General features: G+C 50.5%; 1 protein-coding gene across 2 annotated transcripts; it reads left to right on the plus strand.

Annotated features, from left to right (window-relative positions):
- The first annotated feature begins 674 nt into the window (after positions 1–674).
- Positions 675–21,402, plus strand: SFXN4 (sideroflexin 4). 2 transcript variants are annotated; one of them, XM_059173054.1, is made up of 14 exons: positions 675–868; positions 2,270–2,335; positions 3,934–4,008; positions 4,601–4,627; positions 4,714–4,768; positions 7,343–7,368; positions 8,076–8,129; positions 8,219–8,275; positions 8,407–8,472; positions 9,277–9,349; positions 10,409–10,524; positions 14,038–14,063; positions 15,540–15,657; positions 20,521–21,402. In XM_059173054.1, the coding sequence occupies exons 1-14, from the start codon at positions 830–832 to the stop codon at positions 20,596–20,598; spliced, it is 876 nt and encodes a 291-aa protein (XP_059029037.1). In that variant the 5' UTR covers positions 675–829; the 3' UTR covers positions 20,599–21,402. The 2 variants fall into 2 exon arrangements, with proteins under 2 accessions (XP_059029037.1, XP_059029036.1); XM_059173053.1 differs by having other exon boundaries at positions 678–868; positions 14,038–14,123.
- Positions 21,403–21,514: the final 112 nt, after the last annotated feature.

Genomic DNA, 21,514 nt, shown 5'->3' on the forward strand with positions numbered 1-21,514 from the left:
CTCATTTATTTTCCAGCACAACCAGGAGGGTCAGAGGGAAGAGGTAGAGAATCCGAGCAGACTCCACACTGAGCGATAGCCAGGGGCAGGGCTTGATCCTTCTACCCTTAGATCACGACCTGAGCCAAACCAAGAGCCGGAGGCTCAACCCACCGCACAACCCAGGTACCTCTAAGTTCTCAACTTTTTTAAAATAAGAGGAACCACATTTTCAAATTTCACCGTGAAAATGAAGTAGCCAGCCCTGACTATCCCCAATGTCCTCTGCTTCGGACGTGAAGGGCAACTGAAGATTTTCCACCATAATGTCCAAAAGGCAGGCGCACCTGTCATCCGGGTCAGATGCAGGCTCTCAGTAGGTCCTGTGATACGAGGATTCCCGTAGGTGACCCCCCCCCCCCATCCCCACCCCAGGCTGGAAGCGGCCCAGCTACCCTAACGGGAGTTAAGGTCGGGAAGACCTGGTGGGTGGGAAGGTGGGCAGGCTCACGGGGACCGGAGCGGGGGTGGAGGCGTGGGATCTGGGGCGCTGGAGCGCCGGCACGCGGTGACAGCGGGCAGCGGGAGTTCGGAGACCCGGCAGCGGGCACACTAGGCGCGAGGGCAGGGCGCAGGCACGCGGCGACACGGAGCCGCGGGCGCGCCAGGAAGCCGCCGCGAGGAGGGGGGCGCGCGCGCGCCCGGGGCGGGGCACGTTGCCCGACTCCTCCTCCGCGCCTGGCCCGGCGGCCGCGGCCTCTCCCGCGGCCACACGGGTCCCAGGAAGCCGAGCGGTAGGAGGAAGCGCGGGGGCCGAGCGGGTCCCTGGGTGCGGCGGCGCGGCTCCCTCATGGAGCCCAACGTGCGCTTCTGGATCGCCGAACGTCACGTACGGCCCGGGCCCGGCGCGGCTGGGGGCGGGGTGGCTCTGGGCCCCGTGAAGTCGCCGCGAGGAGTCGCCGGCTGGCCCGGGTGACCTTGGGCAGGCCACGTGGTCGCAGCACCCGCCTTCCCACCACAGACCCGGGGAGGGGACGAAGGGGAAACCCATGAGTGCGGGATGCGGACAGCCACGGCCGTTACCGCGTGTCATCTCCGCCCCAGGCCTGGCTAGCGAGGGTCGCCACTAGGTCGCCCTGCCCTGGGGAGTCAGCTCCCCCGTCCCCCGCAGGTGTGTGTCCTCTGACAGGACAGCCTGAGCTGTTCCTGAGCATCAGGTTGGAGAGGAACAGGTGCTCTCAGGAGCCCCCAGCCTCCCAACCTGGTAGGCTCGACCACTCAAATGACGCGGTGGTCGTGGGGCCCGCCAAGGACAGGAAGTCGCTGCGGCCCCGCCTCCAGCCGGTGACGGGCCGGCGCTGCCCAATGGAAATGTGATGCGAGCCGTATAGGTCATTTAAAATTTTCTAGTAACCACGGTCAAGGGGGTAAAAGGAACAGCTGAAATTAATTTTAATAATATATTGTATTTAGCCCAACAAATATAAGATATTAACATTTCAACACGTAATCGATATAAAAATTATTAGTGAGGCATTTACATGCCTTTCCCCCCCCCCCCAGAAAATCTTTGAAATCTGGGTATATTTTACACTTACAGCATACTTCATTTTGGCCTGGCCACATTTCAAGGGCTCCATAGCCACATGGGGCTAAATGGACAGTATAATTCTAGAGTGGTTCTCTTTCAACCTTACCTAAAGTAGGGCCCAGACAGGTTTTCTTAGGTGGGGAAGTTGAAAGGGAAAGGGAGTTCAAGCTTTCTTGGCAGAGCCAGGGCTCAACGTAGGGCGGAGGGTGGGGGTGGGGTGGGGGGGTACCCTTGGGAGCAAATCATGCCTCCAGGTGTGATCAGGCAGCCTTTACTAAGGCCTTGCTGGGGGTGTCCTGTTCTTTACCACTCAAGTTAAGCCTTATAACAAGGATAAGAGGGTAAAGAAACAAATGCTGAGACCCTTCTAGGTAGTTGGTTCAAGGTCATTTTTGGGATGGGGACTAGGCCCATTTGACCCCCAAATCTGGGCTTTTAACCTTCAAGAGTAATTTGATGTTGGAGTGGTTAAGAGCACAAGCTAATGAGTCCTTTCCTAGCTGGATTTCCCTGGGTATGCTCTTGAGCTTTTCTATGCCTCTTTCCTCACCTTTAAGATCCGGAGGCTGTCCTGAAGATTCCTGGAGGTGCTTCCATTGAAAGGCCCTGTAAGGGTCTCAAAAATATTATTATTATTATTACCATATTGTCTATTTTTCTGCCACCATTAACCTCTCTGGTGCTTTTCTCCCTCTTAAGTCTTTCATTCAGAGATTTCTTCAGTGGACAGAATTGTTGGATCCTACAAATTTGGTTGTTTCAATTGTAAGTACTTCCTTGTTTTCTGAGATAAGACATTTTACATTTTATTCTGAAATGTGAAGACTGCATCCCTTTGAAAGCAATTGAAACAGAATCCATATATATTATGTTTTATTCTTTCCAAATGAGCTCATTAGATTGGAAGGTTGATAAACAAAAGCAGACCAGTAACACCAAGGTTGGTGTTGCTGCTTCAGAAGGGATCAAAACAAGTCCCTGGTAACGGAAGACAGACGGACAAAGGTGGCCACCGACCTAGACCTAGGGTGCTATGGGAGGGGTGTGGCAGGAAACTCGGGGAGGGTGTTGAGGGAGAGCTGGAAGGAGGAGGCAGGCAGGAAAGGCCAAACAGAGGGGACTATAAGCTAAGCCCAGGGGAGAGAGCAGGTGGTCCAGTCAGTGGGGCTTTTAATGTGGGGGAGCAGACAGGCCCTCAAGGGCTTCATATGGTCCTTCATATGGGAGGGATTGTATTTGGCCTACAGGGCCAAGGTGAGGTTTGTGTTCCAGAGGGTCTCTTTGGTCACCATGTGGCGCGTAATCAGAGGGGACCAGACGGTAGGTAAGGTGATCTGCTCAGGGGATGCCTCGGCTGTCCAGGCGGAGACAAGGGTTTGCACCAGGTGTGGCCGAGGGCTCAAGAGGAGGAGATGGTGTATCCCCAGCAGCAGTCCTTCAGGGCCAGACTCACAGGGACACTCCCATCCTTGTTCGCAAGATCTTCCACGCAGCCTTGTTTGGAATAGAGAAAACAACCTGAATTCCCATCAGTAGGGAAATAGAGAAACATAACGTGGTATATTCATACCGTGGAACACTAATAAAAGTTAACAGTGATGATCTAGTTATCAATGTATATATTAAGTGGGAAACAGCATACATGATGCTAAAGGGAAAACATGTCTACAGTGTTTACTGGAAAAAGCGGGTGCTTAAGGACAATATTTATGCAAATTACAATACAAAGACCCAATACTACTACTTTGTTTGCAGATACATGTATTTGTGTATATATATAAGTATAAAAAAGTGGACTCGGATTAATACCTTGAACTCATAATAGTGGTTACTTCTGATAGAATGGGGAGACACAAAACTGGGGGTGATGGCTTTTGGGCGGAAAAAAAAAGAAAAAGTTGGAAGCAGATAAGACTGAATGTTTACTGTTGTTAATTCTGGATAAGGGGATTATGAGTGTGTACTCATTTCATTGTCTTTTCTGTATTTAATTCTTTTTTCTCAAATAAAGAAAAAATGAAGAGAGGAAGTAAGCCTGAGTGGACCAGATGTGGGAGGAAGAGAGAGGAGGGACTTCCAGGTTCCTAACTTACAAAGCCAGGCGGATGGGGGTAGCACTCAAGGAGACAGCTGTCCTCAGCTGTCTAGGGGCAGGGGGAGGTGGCAGCCACCAGTGGGTCAAGCTGCTGGAGCTCTAAATCTGGGTGACACACAGCACTGTCCTCATGGAAACTATCAGGGAGTAGAGAGACTTGGCCACGTGTTGCATTGAAATCAGGTGTAAATGAGTGTGGGATTCCTAAACCATTTGGACAGATCTAAATCATGGTATCATTGCTTGATTTCTTTCTATCTGATTATAGGAAAAAATAGAGAAATCAAGGCAACTATTGTTAAAAAATGAAGATGCAGCCATCCGGGACTTGGAGAACCAAAGGGTATGTCTCCTGTGCTGGGTTCAAGGTTGGGTGTGGTTGCCTTCAGGAGATCTCTGCTTGCATGGTCTGAAATCAGGTGGAGTTTTTTTCATTAGTAAACACCACCCAAGGGATCTGCTTTTCAAAACTTGGTTAGTGTTTTTAGATGTAATTAGTATTCTTTTTCATTAACCAGATTACTAGTAGGAGAGACTAGTATTAAGCAGAAAAAAAACTCCCAGGGTTCTTCTGTGCTTAGATATTAGTGGGGATTCTCTGTGGCTGATCCCTACAGCCCCACGGCAAACTCCGGAATGCAGACAGTCCTCTGAAGTCAGAATCCATTTCCCATTAGAAGCAGTGTTCCAGATCAGGGTCACACTCCTGCCCCAAGACTTAAACCAGTATTTGTTGTCTATCTTGCCGTGGATGGGGCTTTCCAGAGTCCACAAACATCACTCCCATCAAGCAGCCTGTGGAAATCACACAGGCGTCACTTGCAAACGGCCTGCTCTTTTTTGAGCCAGGGGTAGGCTGGAGTGGAGATGGTTTTTTTTTCTCTTTTGCTGCCAATTTACCTTTAAGAGCTCTTGCTTATTTTTTCTCTTGTTAGATAAAAGACGCCTGGAAGAGAAGTCTCGTAAGTTTCAGCCCTTTTCTAATTTTTACCCTCTGACAAAAACAAAGCCCAACATGAGTCTAAGCTTTGTGTTTACTTTTGTGAAGTCAACAGTGCATCCCGACAGCAGCAAACTGATCCCCGTTCCTTTTCGACCTGCAGGTGAGCTGATTCTAATTTTCAGAAGTGGGTTGGGAAAACATGGTTTGTAACAGTTCAAAAAGTCTGCCTTATTATTATTATTATTATTATTTTCCTAGAAGGATTTCTGACAGTGAGTGTGGAAATCATAGCTTAAAAAGGATGGTTGCGGGACGCCTGGGTGGCTCAGTTGGTTGAGCAGCTGCCTTCGGCTCAGGTCATGATCCCAGCATCGTGGGATCGAGTCCCACATCGGGCTCCTTGCTTGGGAGGAAGCCTGCTTCTCCCTCTGCCTCTGCCTGCCATTCTGTCTGCCTGTGCTCACTCGCTCTCCCCATCTCTCTCTCTCATAAATAAATAAAATCTAAAAAAAAAAAAAGGATGGTTGCATCAGAGTCTGGGGTTGATAGTGGAAAAGAGCAGGTTTGGGACCTGGAGCTGTATCCAGTCCTTGGAAAGATCTGGGGCATTAGGGGTGAGGGCACAGGCCTGGGTGTGGAACCTGCTTCGCTCTGTCATCTCCCAAGAAACACACAATCATTTCGTTGGTGGTTCCAGAACTTGTAACTCAAAAGTGTTTTGAACTCTGTGTATTATTCTCTCTCCCTGTATGTTAAGTATCATGAGGGGAATAAAACCCATGATTGTACAGGGCCCCTTTAACTATAAAATTCTCTCTGTTATAAACAAGAAACTGGAAACAACATGAATATCCAACAATTCAGACTGTAGTTAAATAATCCATTAAAAGGACTGAGGTACCGGGGCGCCTGGGTGGCTCAGTGGGTTAAAGCCTCTGCCTTCAGCTCAGGTCATGATCTCAGGGTCCTGGGATCAAGCTCTGCATGGGGCTCTCTGCTCAGCAGGAAGCCTGCTCCCCCCCTCCTCTCTGCGTGCCTCTCTGCCTGCTTATGCTCTCTCTCTCTCTTTCTCTCTGTCAAATAAATAAATAAATATTCTTTAAAAAAAAAGAAAACATTTTTAAAAAGTCTGAGGTACCTCCTGTGTGTTAGTGTAGAAGAATGAGTCTCTAGGAACCAGTATTAAGGAGGAAAAAGGCAAAGTATAAAACAGCATATAGTAATCCTCTTTGTGTGAATGAGTTCTGTGGGCAGAAGAGAGTGTGCAAGTTTGCATCTGTCCTGATAGATGTTGTGAAGGGAAAAACCCTTGCTCCTCCTCTCGATGCTTCACTTTTTTTTTTTAAAGCCTATCCGTGTGAGTTGGCATTCTTTTAAGTAATCTCTACACCCAACATGGGGCTCAAACTCATGACCCCCGAGATGGAGAGTTGCATGTTCTACCAACTGAGCCCACCAGGCGCCCCCGAGGTTTCACTTCTGATACCCGATATGCAGGCTTTTCCCACAGCTTTCAATTCTGCAGCACCTACGGTATGTCCTACAGTTTTCACTCTTTCCATTCTGATCCTCTTGACCTGGAGGCAGCAGGAGACCCCACGAGTGAAGGGCTCAGTCCCACAAGACCACCCCACTTCAGATGCCAATTGAAAGTCCAGATTCTCACCTGGACGTCTGAGCAACCCGCTGTAGGTTGGAGCTTCCCACATCTCCCTCCTTGGGTTTGAAATTGCTGGTATGGCTCGCGGACCTCGAGAAGATGTTTTCCTTACTAGGTTCTCCGGTTTATTAAGAAAGGGAACAGATGGAAGAGATGCTCAGGGCTTTGGGGGTGGGGCTGGGGAGGGCGGGGCTTCTCCCGAGAAGGGAGGCTTTGTTAGTATGGTGGACGAAATCCCAGGCCACTGTGACTAGCCCTGCTTCCAGCCCCTTTCCCCTCCCTGGAGGCAGCAGGTGGGACTGAGAGCTCCAACCCCCACTTCCCCCACCCGCCCCTTCCCCTAGCAACCAGCCCCCTCCTAAGGGGCTTTCCAAACATCCCCTTACTAACATCAACTCAAGTGAGCTGGAAAGGGGCTGTTAGGGTAAAAAAGACACCCATTTCTCCTTTTTTTTTTTTTTTCTTTAAGATTTTATGTATTTATTTGACACAGAGAGAGATCACAAGGAGGCAGAGAGGCAGGCAGAGAGAGGGGTGGCGGGGGGAAGCAGGCTCTCTGCTGAGCAGAAAGCCAGATTCAGGGCTTGATCCCAGGACCCTGAGATCATGACCTGAGCTGAAGACAGAGGCTTACCTCACTGAGCCACCCAGGCGCCCTCCATTTCATGTTTTTATTGCTATTCTCAGGAAATTCCAAGGGTTTTAGGATCTCTGTGCTAGGAACAGGCATTAAGAGCAAATCCAGGTTTCTTCTCATAAATGACGGCATCACGAGTATGCTCGGTTTGCCGTGAAGAATGAATAGGTTATGATACTCTTGCCTCCGGTGAGAAGGACTGCGAAGGCCGGAGGGGGCCTCCTTAGGTCTTTCTGGATGGTGCTGACTGAAATGCTTGCCTTACGCACTTGGTTATTATTAGGAAAAATAACAGAATGAGTAAATAGACTGTCCTTTGGTGCCCGTGCTTTCAGGGTGCTAGAGGGCAGGTTCTCGGGTTGGAGGGGCGCCCCTTTCTGGCCTCCTCTCTCGGCCTGGGCAGCGGCGGTCACTGACCCTCTTCTCTTCTTTGCCAGCTTTCCTACCTTTCACGGCGCCCATGGTGAGTTGGCTTGACACCCCAGGTGCAGGAGGACGTCCCTCATCTCCTAACCTCAGTGGTTTGTGTCCTCCTGCTCTGGACCCCTGTCCCACCACAGCCTGGTAGATGGCTGTGGACGCCCTGTCTCTGGCCCTTGTCTGCTACTCACGTGACTTCACCCAGTCCGCACGCTTCCCTAGTCAGGCGCTCCAGCCTGTGCAAGGTCCCAGTGTCATAAGGTGATCCTTTGTTTGGATGCCTGGTGTGCACAGAGCACTACCAAGGAGATGGAGGACAGGCTCCCTGCGTCCAGCACACGTTATCGTCCGTTACCTTCTCTCCCTTGACCCTTAGCCCCCATACTTCCCCTCATTTGGGATCTGGAATGGCCCCCCAGCGAGGCTGTCCCACCTGGACTCTCTGTCACTTCTTCCACACTCGCCCTGTGGCTGTGTCCACTTGGGAGTGCGTGCTCCCCAGCTGCCCCGTCCTGTAGCATTGCACAGCTTGGAAGCTGGGACCACTGTGAGATGCCCCCAGGTGTCCTCAGTGTCCTGTAGGTGTTCACTGAGCATCGCTCGCCACCGCCTGGCCGCCTCCTCATCCCAGCTCCTGGCGGGGGGTGGGGGGGGGCGCCTCAGTGCAGCATCTTCCCTGCGAAGTTCTTTGCCCCCTGGCAAGCTCTCCCTCCCCCCAAACACTTAAACTCCGCTGTATTTTCTTAAAAGGTATTTTTCTCGATGGTGTCAGTAAAAAGTCTGAAGTCTCTGGTTTTACCTCAGGTAAAAACCATTTCTATTTCATGATTCCTGCATTCTTCTGTGCTCACATGATCGTAGCGTGTGATCTGTGTGCCTCTGTCTTTCTGCAGGTTTCCTTCTATACCTACACTACAGCGTTCAACATGGTCAATGGGAATGCAAGTTATGTGAGTATTATGAGGCCCAGGGGATAGGCCATTCTGTGTTATTTCTTTTAGAGTTTGTTTGTTTGTTTTAATAATCTTCCCTGGGTAAAACCATGGTGTTTGCTGAATACTTACTTTTGTTTCTTCCTTAGAATCGTCACCTATATGAGAGTCTGTTACTAGGGACAGGAGTGATCGCCTCTTCCTCCTTTTTTGGAGTGGGTATTTTAAAAATCTGTCAAATCTGTTTCATTCCTCAGATCAAAAGAAACTATTCTGAATTACAGATTTGTTTCAGCTTAAACAATTTAGAAAGTATGGCCAAGGGGCACCTGGGTGGCTCAGTCCGTTAAAGGCCTGCCTTCGGCTCAGGTCATGATCCGGGGTGCTGGGACCAGGTCCCACGTCAGGCTCCCTGCTCAGCTGGGTGTCCGCTTCTCCTTCTCCCTCTGCCCATTTCTCTCCCTGCTTGTGTGCTCTCTCTTTCTCTGTCAACTAACTAAATAAAATCTTTTTAAAAAGAAAGGAAGAAGGAAAGTATGGCTAAGACATAAGAAGGGAAGTGGTCCCCTGTCATCCTGTCACCCCCTGAATAACCATAGGAGTATCCCAGGTGTCTAGGCATATACTCAGTACTCCAACCTTTTTAAAAAATTTACTTAAGAAAAAAAGAATTTACTTAAACTACATAAACATGTTATACATGTTGTGTATTGCTTTGGATACCAGGATACTGTGGTTAAAAATATAAACATTAGAGTCAGATAAGCCTGGGCTGGCCCCAAGACTCAAATTCTTAGCAGCTCAGAGACTCTGGACAAGTTACCTCCCTAAGCCTCCGTGTGTTCCTCTGATAACCAGGCGAACACCTCAGTGTTGCAAGAATTAGAAAATACATGGAGAGCACTTGTGGTGGCCCGCACTGGGATAGGAGCTAGGTCGATGCCGGCTCTCTGCTACTGAGTGTGTTCAGCTGACTCTTTGGTCTGTGCAATAATGGTTTTTCTCTCTTCTTTTTCTAGTTATTTCCTGTTTTGTTCCAGATGCGGGTGAATCACGTTTTGTTGAAAAGAGCCCTTCCCATCATCATTCTCAGTAAGCAGGAAGCATGTGATCTCCGTGCCCTTTGAGCCTTCCTACACCTTCAGGGACAGCCTGGTCCCTTGGCCACATGGTGACTGATGACAGCTGCTGCTTGCAGCTTCCTGAGGCCTCCAGGCCCAAGTTGGGTCCTTGGTTTGAGAAGTGACAGTTGCTTTATAGCTGTGTTTTCCACTGTCAAAGGATGAACGCACACCCGGGAACACAGATTCACCCTAAAGACAGTGCCAGCCCTCTGCGTGTTCAGTTTCACTTTGTCCTGCCAAAAACGTGTGGGTAGTAATGTCATTCCTCCATTTCCAGATGGGGAGGCTGAGATAGGAAGGACTTTAAGGAACTGTCCTAGGGTCATACACGGAGCAGTGGGTGGCCTAGGGAGCTCCATCCTGGTGGGCTGACTCCAGTGGAAGTGACAGACATAATTAACCAATAGTTTGAAGCTTGCCAGCCCGCAGGTTCACTGACTCACACCCCAGATTTGAGTTTGAAAATTGTAACGGGGGGCGCCTGGGTGGCTCAGTGGGTTAAGCCGCTGCTTTCGGCTCAGGTCATGGTCTCAGAGTCCTGGGATCGAGTCCCGCATCGGGCTCTCAGCAGGGAGCCTGCTTCCCTCTCTCTCTCTCTCTCTGCCTGCCTCTCTATCTACTTGTGATTTCTCTCTGTCAAATAAATAAATAAAATCTTTAAAAAAAAAAAAAAATGAAAATTGTAACGGGGAAACTGTTAACAGAAACCTAGTCAGACCAGCTATAGCACAAAAGGGGGCCATATTTCAAGGACCCAGGGATTTGTCCTGGAATCCTGTCAGAGGGCTGGACTGGACCTGCAGGGGTGCCAGAGCCTGGCGCTGTCGTGGTCAGGACCCCAGAGTGGGAGGCCAGCGGTTCTGACCCAGCTCCAAAGCCCCGGGACAGAACATAGTTAGCCAACTCCTGACCACTTGAGGGGTGGGGAACCATGGCCATCAGAGAAAGACGCTTGACACCAGAAAGGATGTTCCTCCATTGGAGCAAACTCACCCACCATGGTGCATTTTCTTCTTCACACCCACAGCCCACGTTAGTGGAATGAATGTTGTTGCCACCCGAAGTCTGGAGCCCATTCGAGGCATTGAAGTCATGGATAAAGAAGGCAATGTCATGGGCTATTCCAGAAAAGCCGGGACAAAGGTAGGAGGATGCCATGGATCCCTAGCTGGCTTGCCTTTTGGCTAGAGCATGGAGTTGTCTGTTTGAGAGCTGGGAACAAAGTCATATCTCCCTTCAATCTTGCCTTATCCTTTTTCCCCACATGTGGAGGGAGTGGTTTTATATTTTGGACCACGATGTTTAAAAGATGATGTGTTAGTCTGGGTTTCCAGAGAAACAACCAATAGGATATTGATTGATTGATTATAATTGGCTCACGCAATTGTAGGGCTTGTAGGCTAGTCAGGTGTCAGCCCCCGCGGCAGGGGCTAGAAACTCTCCAACTCCCGGCAGCGAGAAACACAGGAGCCTGTGCTGTCGTCTTTAAGCAGGTTTTCTTCTTTGGGAAGAAAACCTTCTAGATTTTGCTCTCAAGGCTCTCCAGCTGATTAAATGAGGCCCAGTCACACTGTGGAAAGTAATCTTATTTAAAGTTAACGGACTGTAGATGTTAGCCGCATCTACGCAGCGGCACGACAGCATGACTGACCGCCACGGACGGGCCCCCGCCAGACGCTGGGCCTCTCTCTTCTGTTCTGGGCCACTGTTCTTCCGGCCCGCGGGCTGCTCTGTGCTCGTGGAAGTCGGTGAACCCCTCTCTGGGTTTAAGAGAAATGTTTCTTCTCCACCTCACAGCAGATTTTCTTATAGTCTTCATCTTGAAGGACCAGTTTGCTCTCAGAGAGTGGCCTTCAGCGCCTGGGTGGCTCAGTCAGTGAAGCGTCTGCCCAGGGCTTGGGTCATGATCCTAGGGCCCAGGGGTCGAGCCTCGCTTGAGTCGGGCTTCCTACATGACTGGGAGCCTGTTTCTCCCCTTCTCTCTCCCTCTGCCTCTCCCCCTGCTTGTCCACATGCTCTCTCTCTCTCAAATAAATAAACAAAATCTTAAAAAAAAAATGGCCTAAAGAAATTCAGTGCTCTGACCAGAACGCCTCTAACAGGCCTCAATTTTTAATAAGATTTATTATTAACTATTTTATTCTTTTGATCAATTCAGCACAGTGGCTTCTGTGTACATTCAGCTTAGAGAAACTGGGATGGTCTAGGGTATTCTCATTTTGGCTGTGGACTTTTTAAAAAATACCTTCTTAGCAGGTGAGATTTTTTTTTTTTTTTTTTTTTTGGTCTCCATGAAGTGACGTTAGCTAAAGAATGGAATTTGAGGCAGTTGTTTGCAAATGGCATGAGGAACAGCATGGAACAGCCCAGTGCAAAATGAAGGGAACAGCTTCTCATGGTGTCAGGACCCCTGTCCGGACACCTCCTGCCCCCTGTGTTGGCAGAAGAGGAGGTCAGAAAAGATGGCTGCTCGTTCAGTCAGTAAATACATCACTGCTCACCTCACAGAGCACATTCCTCTAAACCCTATCTGCAAGTCACAAGGCGGATCATAAACCATGAGATATGTGCACCAGATTCCTGCCAGCCCATGCAGTGACATGTCTGAAAATAGTGGCCACTCTCCTAAACGAATTACAGTAGAAACATAGTAATTACAGGTAACAAGGGGAGAAGTGGCTGCCAAAAATAAAATCCTTGCTTTTGAAATAAAGATTTTGTGCCTAAGAGCCACCCCAGCAAGCTGTTTTTATTGAGATATAATTTACATACAATAAAATTCATCCATTGTGAGATTCTAGTTTGATGAATTTTAGTAAATGTAAGCAGTGATGCAGTTATCACCACAGTCCAAATTTAGAACATACTCCTCCTAAAAATTTCCCTCGTGCCCACTGAGTCACTCCCTTTTTCCAGCCCCAGAGAAACACTGATCTGCCCAGTGTCTTCACACTTTTGACTCTGCAGAACTTTCATGTAAGTGGCTTGTACAAGTGTTTTTGGTGCCTGACTCTTCACTCTGAAGTACTGTGGACCCACCAACAATCTTGCTTTTTTTCTGGCGGGCAGCCTCGCACGGATGGCCGTACCGACCGCATCTGCAGATCCCTTCCCCAGGCAGCGGGTGTCTGCACTGTGTCCAGTCTGGGCGGCTCTCAGCGTGCGCGGGTCTTTATGTGGGCGTCTGTTTCTGTTTCTCAGTGGCTCCCTTTACCTGCAGGGCATTAGAGCTGCTGTAAACTGTGCATACAGCTGAGGAGAAGAGTTGAGAGCACCTGTTTAATCTGCGACTTGCCCTGTGTGCCACACACCGCCAGGAGCTGTGCTAGGCTCACCTTGGCCACGCCCTTAGCTGCTCAGCCACGCCCTCAGCCAGCTCGGCCACGCCCTCCACCGCAGGTGCTCAGCCTTCCAGGAGAGGCTGAGGGCCTCGCACCCCACGAGCTGTGTGGATGTCTAGCCCAGATATCTAGGCCGTCTCTCAGGGAAGAACTTCATTTTCTGCATGAAGGCCAATTTAGGATAAAAGGAAGATTTGATGCTCTGCCCTTTTTTTTCCCTGTTTTGTCTATCTTCCTCTGAAGAACAGAGTCTGTAGCTGTGCGTAAGCATAAGCATTCTTTCATCATTTCCCCGTCACCAAATGGCTATGGTCTTCGGCTAAAATTTCAGAAACGACGCAACCAGCACTATCTGATTGTAATAGGGCACCTTTGATCAGATTTCAGGAGCTGATCCATGCTGTTTTCCTGGGGCTGGCCTTGGAAGTCACTCTGCTGCAAACTGTCCAAGGCCTCCCGGTGCCCCTCAGGACGGGTGTCCTGTTCGCACACAGGGGGACAGTCCCACTGACGTCGAAACACACCACCCTCGGCAGCCGCTTTTCTCTTCCTGGAGTGGTTTTATTTTATATTCCTGAAAGTTTATTTATTTTTAAAGATTTTATTCATTTATTTGAGAGAGAGAGAGTAGGAACATTGAGGGTTGAGGTGGCAAAGGGAGTGAGAGAAGCAGACTCTCCGCTGAGGAGGGAGCCGGTTGCAGGGCTCAATCCCAGGGCCCAGAGATCATGAACTGAGCAGAAGACCGATGCTTAACCCAGTGATTGAAAGGTAAACACGTGGTAGTCCTCAGTGACAAACCCAGCCTTCCCAGCAAGGGGACGATTTTTCTACAGGCTTTGCTTGTGCTTAGTGAGTATTGTAATGGGCAGTTGGCAGACCGAAGGGGAGACCACAGTGGAGTTGGTGGAAAGTAAATACTTTTTTTTTTTTTTTTAAGATTTTATTTATTTATTTGACAGAGATCACATGTAGGCAGAGAGGCAGGCAGAGAGAGAGGAGGAAGCAGGCTCCGTGCCGAGCAGAGAGCCCGATGCGGGGCTCCATCCCAGGACCCTGGGATCATGACCTGAGCTGAAGGCAGAGGCTTTAACCCACTGAGCCACCCAGGCACCCTGGGAAGTAAATCCTGGCACCAACCCCCGCCGTCCTCCAGCTCTGTACGGGGAGGGCCTGCCTCTGCCGCTCTTCATGTACGGTATTTTCCTAAGTGAGACCGGAGAGCCGCTGTTTGCTCATCTCTGTCTGAAGTTGCAGGATCCCGGGCCGTGGTCTCACTCCATGTGCTAAGGTGCTTCCTTTCCATTCCCGCTAGGCCGTTAAAGATACAGCGACATCCAGGTTAGTACTGTTCGGGACCACCGCTTTCATCCCTGAAGTCTTCTCACACTTTTTTGTGAGGTAAGAGGCAAACACACCTCCCCAGGTAGGAATAAACATTCGACCCTCAGAATCCTTATGAAACTCGTCAAACACTGAACCTGGTGGGAGGGACGGGAGAAGTTTGCTCAGTCATCTTCCCGCTAAACTCTTCATCACAGCTGATGACTGCACAGCGCGGATACCAGACGTGCACGTTCCTTAACCCTGGTCTCTCACCCAGGCCCTGTCCTCTGTTAGCTGTGTTCCCTGGACACGTCCCAGCGCCTGCTGAGGCGTGGCCCCTCGGGTCTTGAACGCCAACCTGAGGTGGTTCACAGGTTCTCCCCGCTCCGATGTGCTGGGCAGATTGCTGCAGCCTGCCTTCCCCCTGCACGGCAAGCGGGTTTTAAGTTAGCCTGAGTGGCCCAGAGTCAGTGGACCGTCATCCCGTTTGAGAAGCAAGAAATGGCCTCTTCGGAGGAAGGCCTGGGGACCAGCCACTCTGAGAAACCCAACACGCAGTAGCGTAGGCCAGAAGGCAGATGTGTTGGTTTAGATCCTGGCTGTGGGCAGGGGACCTGTGTAGCCTGTGGCCGCCGAGCAGAAGCTCTGCTCCTCATCTCCATGCTGTGAGCTCCCTGCGTCCTGCCACACCCTGGCTGCTCCGTGTTGCGAGGGACGTGACTGCCCGCACCTCCCAGCTCATGTCCTCTAAGCTTCCTGCCAAGGGATGAAAAACACAGCAGACCCCAGGGAAGGCAGAGAATGTCTTCCCATCAGTTGGAGTCCGTTGGCCCAGATGGGGTCACCTGACCAGTCCCCTCTGTCCAGCGTGGTGGGCTAGGAAGCCTTTCTTAAAACCACATCAGGAGCGCATTTTTGAGAAGCAGGTGCATGCTGCTTGGAGCCAAGTGTTCCTCTCTGTGGCCCAGCGGCTGGATGGGGGTAGAGACTTCTGCTGGCCCAGGCTCTTCCTGGACCCCACTGGCTGGGTCAGAGCCAGGGCGCCTGTGGAAGCCAGGGCCCTCCAGTCTGTCCCTTAGACCCCATTCGTGGCACCAGCTACCTGGGGGGGGAGAGATGGCGGTCGTTTCCCAGTGGCCACCACAGCCACGAGAGTATCCATGCTGGAGTGACCTCGGTGCCCCTTCTGACTCAGCCCTTTCATCCTGCGTGTGAAGAAACCCCAGGCTCAGAAAGGGGAAGTGACTCACCCGACACCACCTGGTCTGTCCATGCAGACCCCCGCCGGTTCCAGGACCCTGGGTCTCTGCCTCCTGGGCTGGGGTTCACAGGCAATGCCCGTGACTTGTGGGCTTGACGCAAATTGAGCAGTCGGTCAGTGCTGCCTCTTTGTGGCTGAGTGGGAACCGAGGCATGGGCCACAGCTGCACGCAAGACCATCCAAGCCTGGGGCCAGCCCCCCCCAAAAGTCTTTAACCTTGTCTCTTACAGGACCGAGTTTTTCCGGCAGTATCCGTGGTCATTGTGGACCTTCAAGCTGTCTTGTACTGTCTTAGTCATGGGACTGATGGTGCCACTTTCTTTTAGTCTATTCCCACAAATGGGACGGGTAAGTGCCCCCATTCAAATTTCTTTCAAAAAAAAAAAAATCAAAAAACAAACAAAAATACCCCCAAACCTTTTTTCTTCTCCTTGTCAGAAGAGTAAGATAAATAATTCTAAAAAATCTGCCAAGTGTAAAAAGTATAAAAATAACTTTATTTAATCCTGTCCCTGAGATCACTCGTGCAGTTTTGAATTCTGTTTTTCCTAGTGGAGTATCAGAAGCATTTTTCTGGGACATTTAAAACACCTTTGGGATAGTTTGCATAATCATAATATTCCATTGTGAAGTCCCATACAGTGGGGCTTTCTGCAGTGACAGAAAGGTTTCATCTGTGGGCTCATATGACAGCCACTAACCACTATGGCTCTGTGGCTGTCGAGCACCTGCCATGTGGCCGATGTGGCTGAGGAGCTGAATTTTTATTCTGATTTAAGTTGTGTCCCCACCTGCCACTAGTGGCTACTGGGTTAGCGCAGTTCTGTCGACTGGGATATACTCTAATTTATGATGAGTCAGATGACCTGGATTCAGAGTCCCAGCTCCTCCATGACCTTGGTCAATTTGCTGAAAGTCTCTGAGACTCGGTTTCCCTCTCTGTTAAGGAGAATGGAAGAGAGTAGCATCTCTGAAAAGGGTTGTTGCTGCTGTTGTGGACATTGCTGATATAACAGATGTCACTGATTTCTGGCATTTCTGAGCTGGAAATTTCAAATGCCTGTTTCTGTCACTGAAGTTAAAAATCAGTGATGGCTTCAAAAATATTTAAATTTCTGCAGCGAGCTTGTTCCAAACCCAAATTTTGTCATTCTAGGTTCACAGAATCATTAGTTCGGGCAATTGAGCCAGCCTATAACAGAGAAACTTGAGGCTACCGTAGATGTCTGCTCTCCTCACTCTAAGAGTGCTAAGGGATGGGATGGGGTGGGCAGCTTCTCATTAAAATAAAATGTTAGAGAATATTTTTACTCTTTACAGGCCCATCTGTTAGAACACGGTTTGTCACAGTAAGATTGCAGTAACAGTGACCCTTTGGCAGATACTTACTGTGGATCACGTTGGTACTCCGAAGCAGGCAGCTGACCTGCAGGTTAGGTCATTGACAAAAGTCTTTCAGTCTTGGGGGAGTTCCTGCTGCTCTGCTTCCTTAATCTGGCTTCCCCCTGGGCTCTTGGATCCTGTCCACACACACAGAGGGCCTCCCCTGGTGGACCAGAAGCGAGGTGCGGGGCCAGCTGTGAGTAAACGGGGCCTTGCCCTTGAGTAGCTATGAGAAAGCAATGGCGTGTGGCCACCAGAGTCTTTGATCTGGGGACCTGGGGAGGGAAGGAGCCACAGAGCCCAGGAATCCTGACCTGGCTGAATTCCAAGGGAATGACGGGGTGCCTGGGTGGCTCAGTCTTTAAGCGTCTGCTTCGGCTTGGGTCATGATCCCCACATTGGACTCCCCTGCTCAATGGGAATCTGGTTCTCCCCCTCCCACTCCCCCTGCTTGTGTTCCCTCTCTTGCTGTGTCTCTGTCAAAGAAATAAAAAAAAAATTTTAAGATCTTTATTTATTTATTTGACAGAGAGAGACATGAGAGAGGGAACAGAAGCAGAGGGAGTGGGAGAGGGAGAAGCAGGCTTCCTGCTGAGCAGGAAACCCAAAACAGGACTCGATCCCAGGACCCCAGGATCATGACCTGAACCAAAGGCAGGCGCTTAATGACTGAGCCACCCAGGAGCCCCAAATAAATAATATCTTAAAAAAAAAAAAAGTCCGAGGGAAGAATCTTCTGCAGAGCTCCTTTCACTGGCGTGGGGGAGTCAGAGTCTAGAACCAACAAGTTTGTTGTTTGATAATTGGGTCTCTTTCTAGTTGTCTTGTACATGTCATCATAGGTCGTGGGATTCGTTTTTCCGATGTTAGGAGTAACTCGGTTCCCTCCTCTGTGATAGCATTTTGGTGGCTCATGACTGCTTTCTGTGACTGGGGACCTTGCAGGTACAAGGTCACCCGTCTTATAGAGAGGCACACAGATGAAACATTTCCGTCACTGCAGAAAGTCCCACTGGATGTGGCATCAACTATGGAATATTTTGAAGTATTGAAACCATCCCAGGTTTTTTTTTAAATGTCCCAGAAAAATGCTCCTGATCCAGTGGCCCACCAGTGGCCAGAGCAGCCCTCCCCCCTTCACCGCCATCTCTCTCCCTGGCCTCCTTGAGCCTGGCGGCCACTGGACTTCAAATGACAGGGCTGAATGGATGTGTTTGGGTCATTGGGCCAGCGAGGGAGAGACCCCCTGCACACAAGTAGCCGCCGATGCAGTGGGAGGGCAGGGGGACACAGACACGCACGGGGTGTGTGGGCACAACAGAGGCAGCGTCAACAGTCGGGCACTGGGGGCAGTGGCAGGGGATAGGACTTCTGTTTATCCAGCACCTTCTGTGTCCTGGGGACTGTGCCAGGCAGTCTCTTGTCTTCAAGACAACTTTTCAGAGTAGTTTATTCCCATTTTACAGAAGAGGAGCTTGGGGCATGGGAGAAGATCAGAGTCCCCTGTGGGTCGTGGGGCTATGGAGGGGTGGGCTAGCTGGTGAAGGATGTCACAGGCCCCCCACGGTGATAGAAGCTCATATGGAGCCGGTGACGGAGAGGTTTCAAGGGGGAATGGCTGAGTCGGGTCGTATGTTAGAAACATTGGATGCCACCCTGTCAGTGGGGCCATCCTGGAGGCCGGGAGAACAGCTGGGGGGCTGGAGACATTTCCTGTCTAGAGGTGGTGGGGGTTCGGAGTAAGTCCGTGGTGGTCGGTTACAAGTAGTTGAATTGGACAAGTTAGAACCTGTGAGCATTCAGATTGGGGGCGGGAGGGGAAGTGAAGAGAAAGGCATGGGGGGGGGGGGTACCTGCATGTGCGCGTCAGGTTTGATGCCAGTAGCCGGGAGTGGGGGGAAGGAAGGGCTCTGTATTAACTAGCGTTGGATTCGGTTGGAACTGAGATCCAGAATAACCGTGCCCTCAACAAAGCAGAGGTTTGTTCTCCCTCACATGAAGTGTGGGTGTCTTGAGCCCACTGCGCAGGTGCACACACCTGTGTCTTTCCACATCAGCTTGATTCAGTCATAAAGCAAAGTTGATCATATGATGAAGCAGGTTCAGGATTCCACTCACTGGCTTACCATGTGATGAAACTTGGCTTCTTACACGGTGCACAGAGCAGGACAGAAGGCAAGCCACAGCGAACCAATAACAGAAGGATGTAGGATGTGAACAAACCAAACGCCAGTGCAGTTGAGATGAGGCCCAGGTCCCGTCCAGGTCAGCTCCGGGCACTCGCGGCTTCTGATGTTCAAGAGGGGAGGATCTCGGTTCTGTCCGGACATCAGTCTGGCAGAGGCTTGGTGGCCAGTTGCCTTTTTTAAGTGGTCAGACATAGCGGGATCACATTTGAAGAGTCTGATGGCAAAATTTCTCCTTTTAAAGAGATTTAAATGGGGGGGGGGGTGCCTGGGTGGTTCAGTTGGTTAAGCATCTGACCCATGAGATCAAGCCCAGCACTAGGCATGGAACCTGCTTAAGATTCTTTCCCACTGCCCCCATCTCCCACTCACATGCACTCACTCTCTTAGATCAAAGGCTGGCTGGGCTGGCTGGCTTTGTTCGGTCTTGGACCCCTGTGGACCTCCTCTGCTTCTGCTTGTTACCAGTTCTGGGGTTTCGGCTGATGCTGGTTCCATCGATACTTCGTAGCTGGTACGTTTAGCCTTGTACCTTTAACTGCTCGCATCATTGCTTGACACTGGCTCCTGCTTGACATGAGAGACTCCATTCTGCTCTCTACAGTGAGGCAGCTCTGTGTCAGAGTCCGCAGGGGTCTAATTCCTTCCAGCTCCGCAGCCACCATCCCTAGGGTTAGACCCCATCTTCAAGGTGCAAGATGGCACCTTCCTCATTCCACGTGGCCAGGTGGTACTTCCACCTCTGGTGCATTGGCCCAGTCATGTGGCCAAGCCGTACTGCAAGGGAAGCTGGGAACTGAGGTCTTCTGGATCTACTTCAAATTCTGCTGCTGTAGAAAAGAGCAGGTGTGGCAGATGGCAGTCTGCTACAGGCTTTTGCAGAAAGGGTAACATGTGACATGTGGAAGTAATGCTTACCTGCTAGAAAGTAAACATGACCGAAAGGCTGTAGAGAGATTAGGGAAAGAAGAGAATTGCCAGCCAAGCCAGGAAGGCTACATGGAAGAGGTAGGCTGTGGACATGGATGGATGTGAACAGGCAGAGACTGGGGAGGGAGGGCATTCCAAGTGGGGGTACAGGAGAGCTGAGTCCAGTGTAGCTGGGCACATGTGGCTGAGTATGACAGGCCAGAGGCTGGGGCCAGATGGCAGGTTCTGCATGGCCAGGCTGAGGAAGCAGCCTCTCCCCTGAAGGTAGCAGGTGGGACATGCAAGGCTCTCAGGGGCCAGAGTTGAGGTGAGAAATGGAGTCTGTTGGGTCGTGGACATTGGGTAAGGTGTGTGCTATGGTGAGTGCTGTGAAGGATAAACCTGATGATTCAGAGACCTGTACCCCTGGGGCTAATCATGCATTATATGTTAATAAAAAAATTTAAAAATTTAAAAAAAAAAAAGACTGGCAGAGTGTTAATAAACCAGAGTGACGACTATATGAGGGTTCACTATATTCTGTCTGCATTTGTTTGTAGTTACAGTTCTCTGTAATGAAGTGTTTCAGAAGTTAGGTGTCTTGCTATCCACCGGACATCCCTGAAAAAAGCGGGACTGGGAAACAGATGCTTTCTGAAGTTTTTTTTTTTTAACTTCTAAGGCAAGGAAAGTTCTTCACATAAAATATGAAGAATTTGACTTTGTTTTTCAGATACAGTGCAGTGAGCTCGAAAAGGAAATTCAGTCTGTGACCGAAGAAACAGAACTCTTCTATAACAGAGGGGTATAAGAACGCGTTTTCAGTGAGTTTGTTTGGTTCCTGCTTGAACACCTTCCTCGCTGCTTGAGGCATCCTTCGGAGAACCCTGCGGGAGGTCTGGAACCGAGGTGTCCGCGCCCACATGTTGCCTTACACTTACACAGGCCACGACCGACTCCAGGCTGGTGCCTGGGCTTTCAAGCCTGGGTGGACGAAGAGAAAGGAGAGGCTGTCCTGTCTGACCCTCCGCACGGGGCGGCAGAAGGAATGGCTGATGGAGGAGTCAGTGTTCTGGGTGTTCATCAGCCTCGGAAGGATACTGTGAAATGACTAATAAACTTATCGAAAGTTGAGTCGTTGAAAAAATCCAGTAGGAGGGTCCACCAGGCCCAGGGCCCAGGCATTCATTGCACTGACGGCCCATCTCACGGTAAACAGGAACTTCTGGTGAGCACTGAAGGCCTCCGAGCCCCAGAGCCATCCCGTCTCCCTCAGCATCCTGCCATTTTGGACTGCTTAGAATCTTTGCCCTCAGCTGTCCGCCTCCTCTCCCCTCATTGGAGAATAACCTTGCCTCCTCCTTCACAGTGAAAACCAGGACTGCTGGCTGGCAACAGAACCTCCCGGAACCAAATCTGCAGCCTCTTGCCACCCACGCCCGGCCTTCCCTCCTCCTCGCAAGGTCAGCTGGGCCCTGGCCCTGGGCTCCGGGCCCCTCCCACCTCCTGATTTCCTCAGGGCCTCGCTCTCCAGCTCCTCCCTCCTTCCCAGTGGCATACGAACTACTTGAGTCACCAGCCTTATTAAAAAAGCAAACAACTTTTGAGAGCCAAACTTTGTCAAAGATCATCTTTCCTCACTGTTTCCACCCGCCTCACACTCTGCTAAAACTGCTCTCTCCTCCCGGCTCCATCCCGAGGCCCAAGCACCACGCTGCTGGGTGCTC

Source organism: Mustela lutreola, chromosome 4 (assembly GCF_030435805.1).
Source record: "Mustela lutreola isolate mMusLut2 chromosome 4, mMusLut2.pri, whole genome shotgun sequence".
NCBI classification, from domain to species: Eukaryota; Metazoa; Chordata; class Mammalia; order Carnivora; family Mustelidae; genus Mustela; species Mustela lutreola.

Excerpts from the sequence above, each read along its gene's own strand:
- SFXN4 (XM_059173053.1), top strand. The coding sequence starts at position 830 with ATGGAGCCCAACGTGCGCTTCTGGATCGCCGAACGTCAC. Across the intron at positions 4,009-4,600 it reads GGGACTTGGAGAACCAAAGG|ATAAAAGACGCCTGGAAGAG; the intron begins GTATGTCTCCTG and ends TTCTCTTGTTAG. Across the intron at positions 4,628-4,713 it reads ACGCCTGGAAGAGAAGTCTC|TCAACAGTGCATCCCGACAG; the intron begins GTAAGTTTCAGC and ends ACTTTTGTGAAG.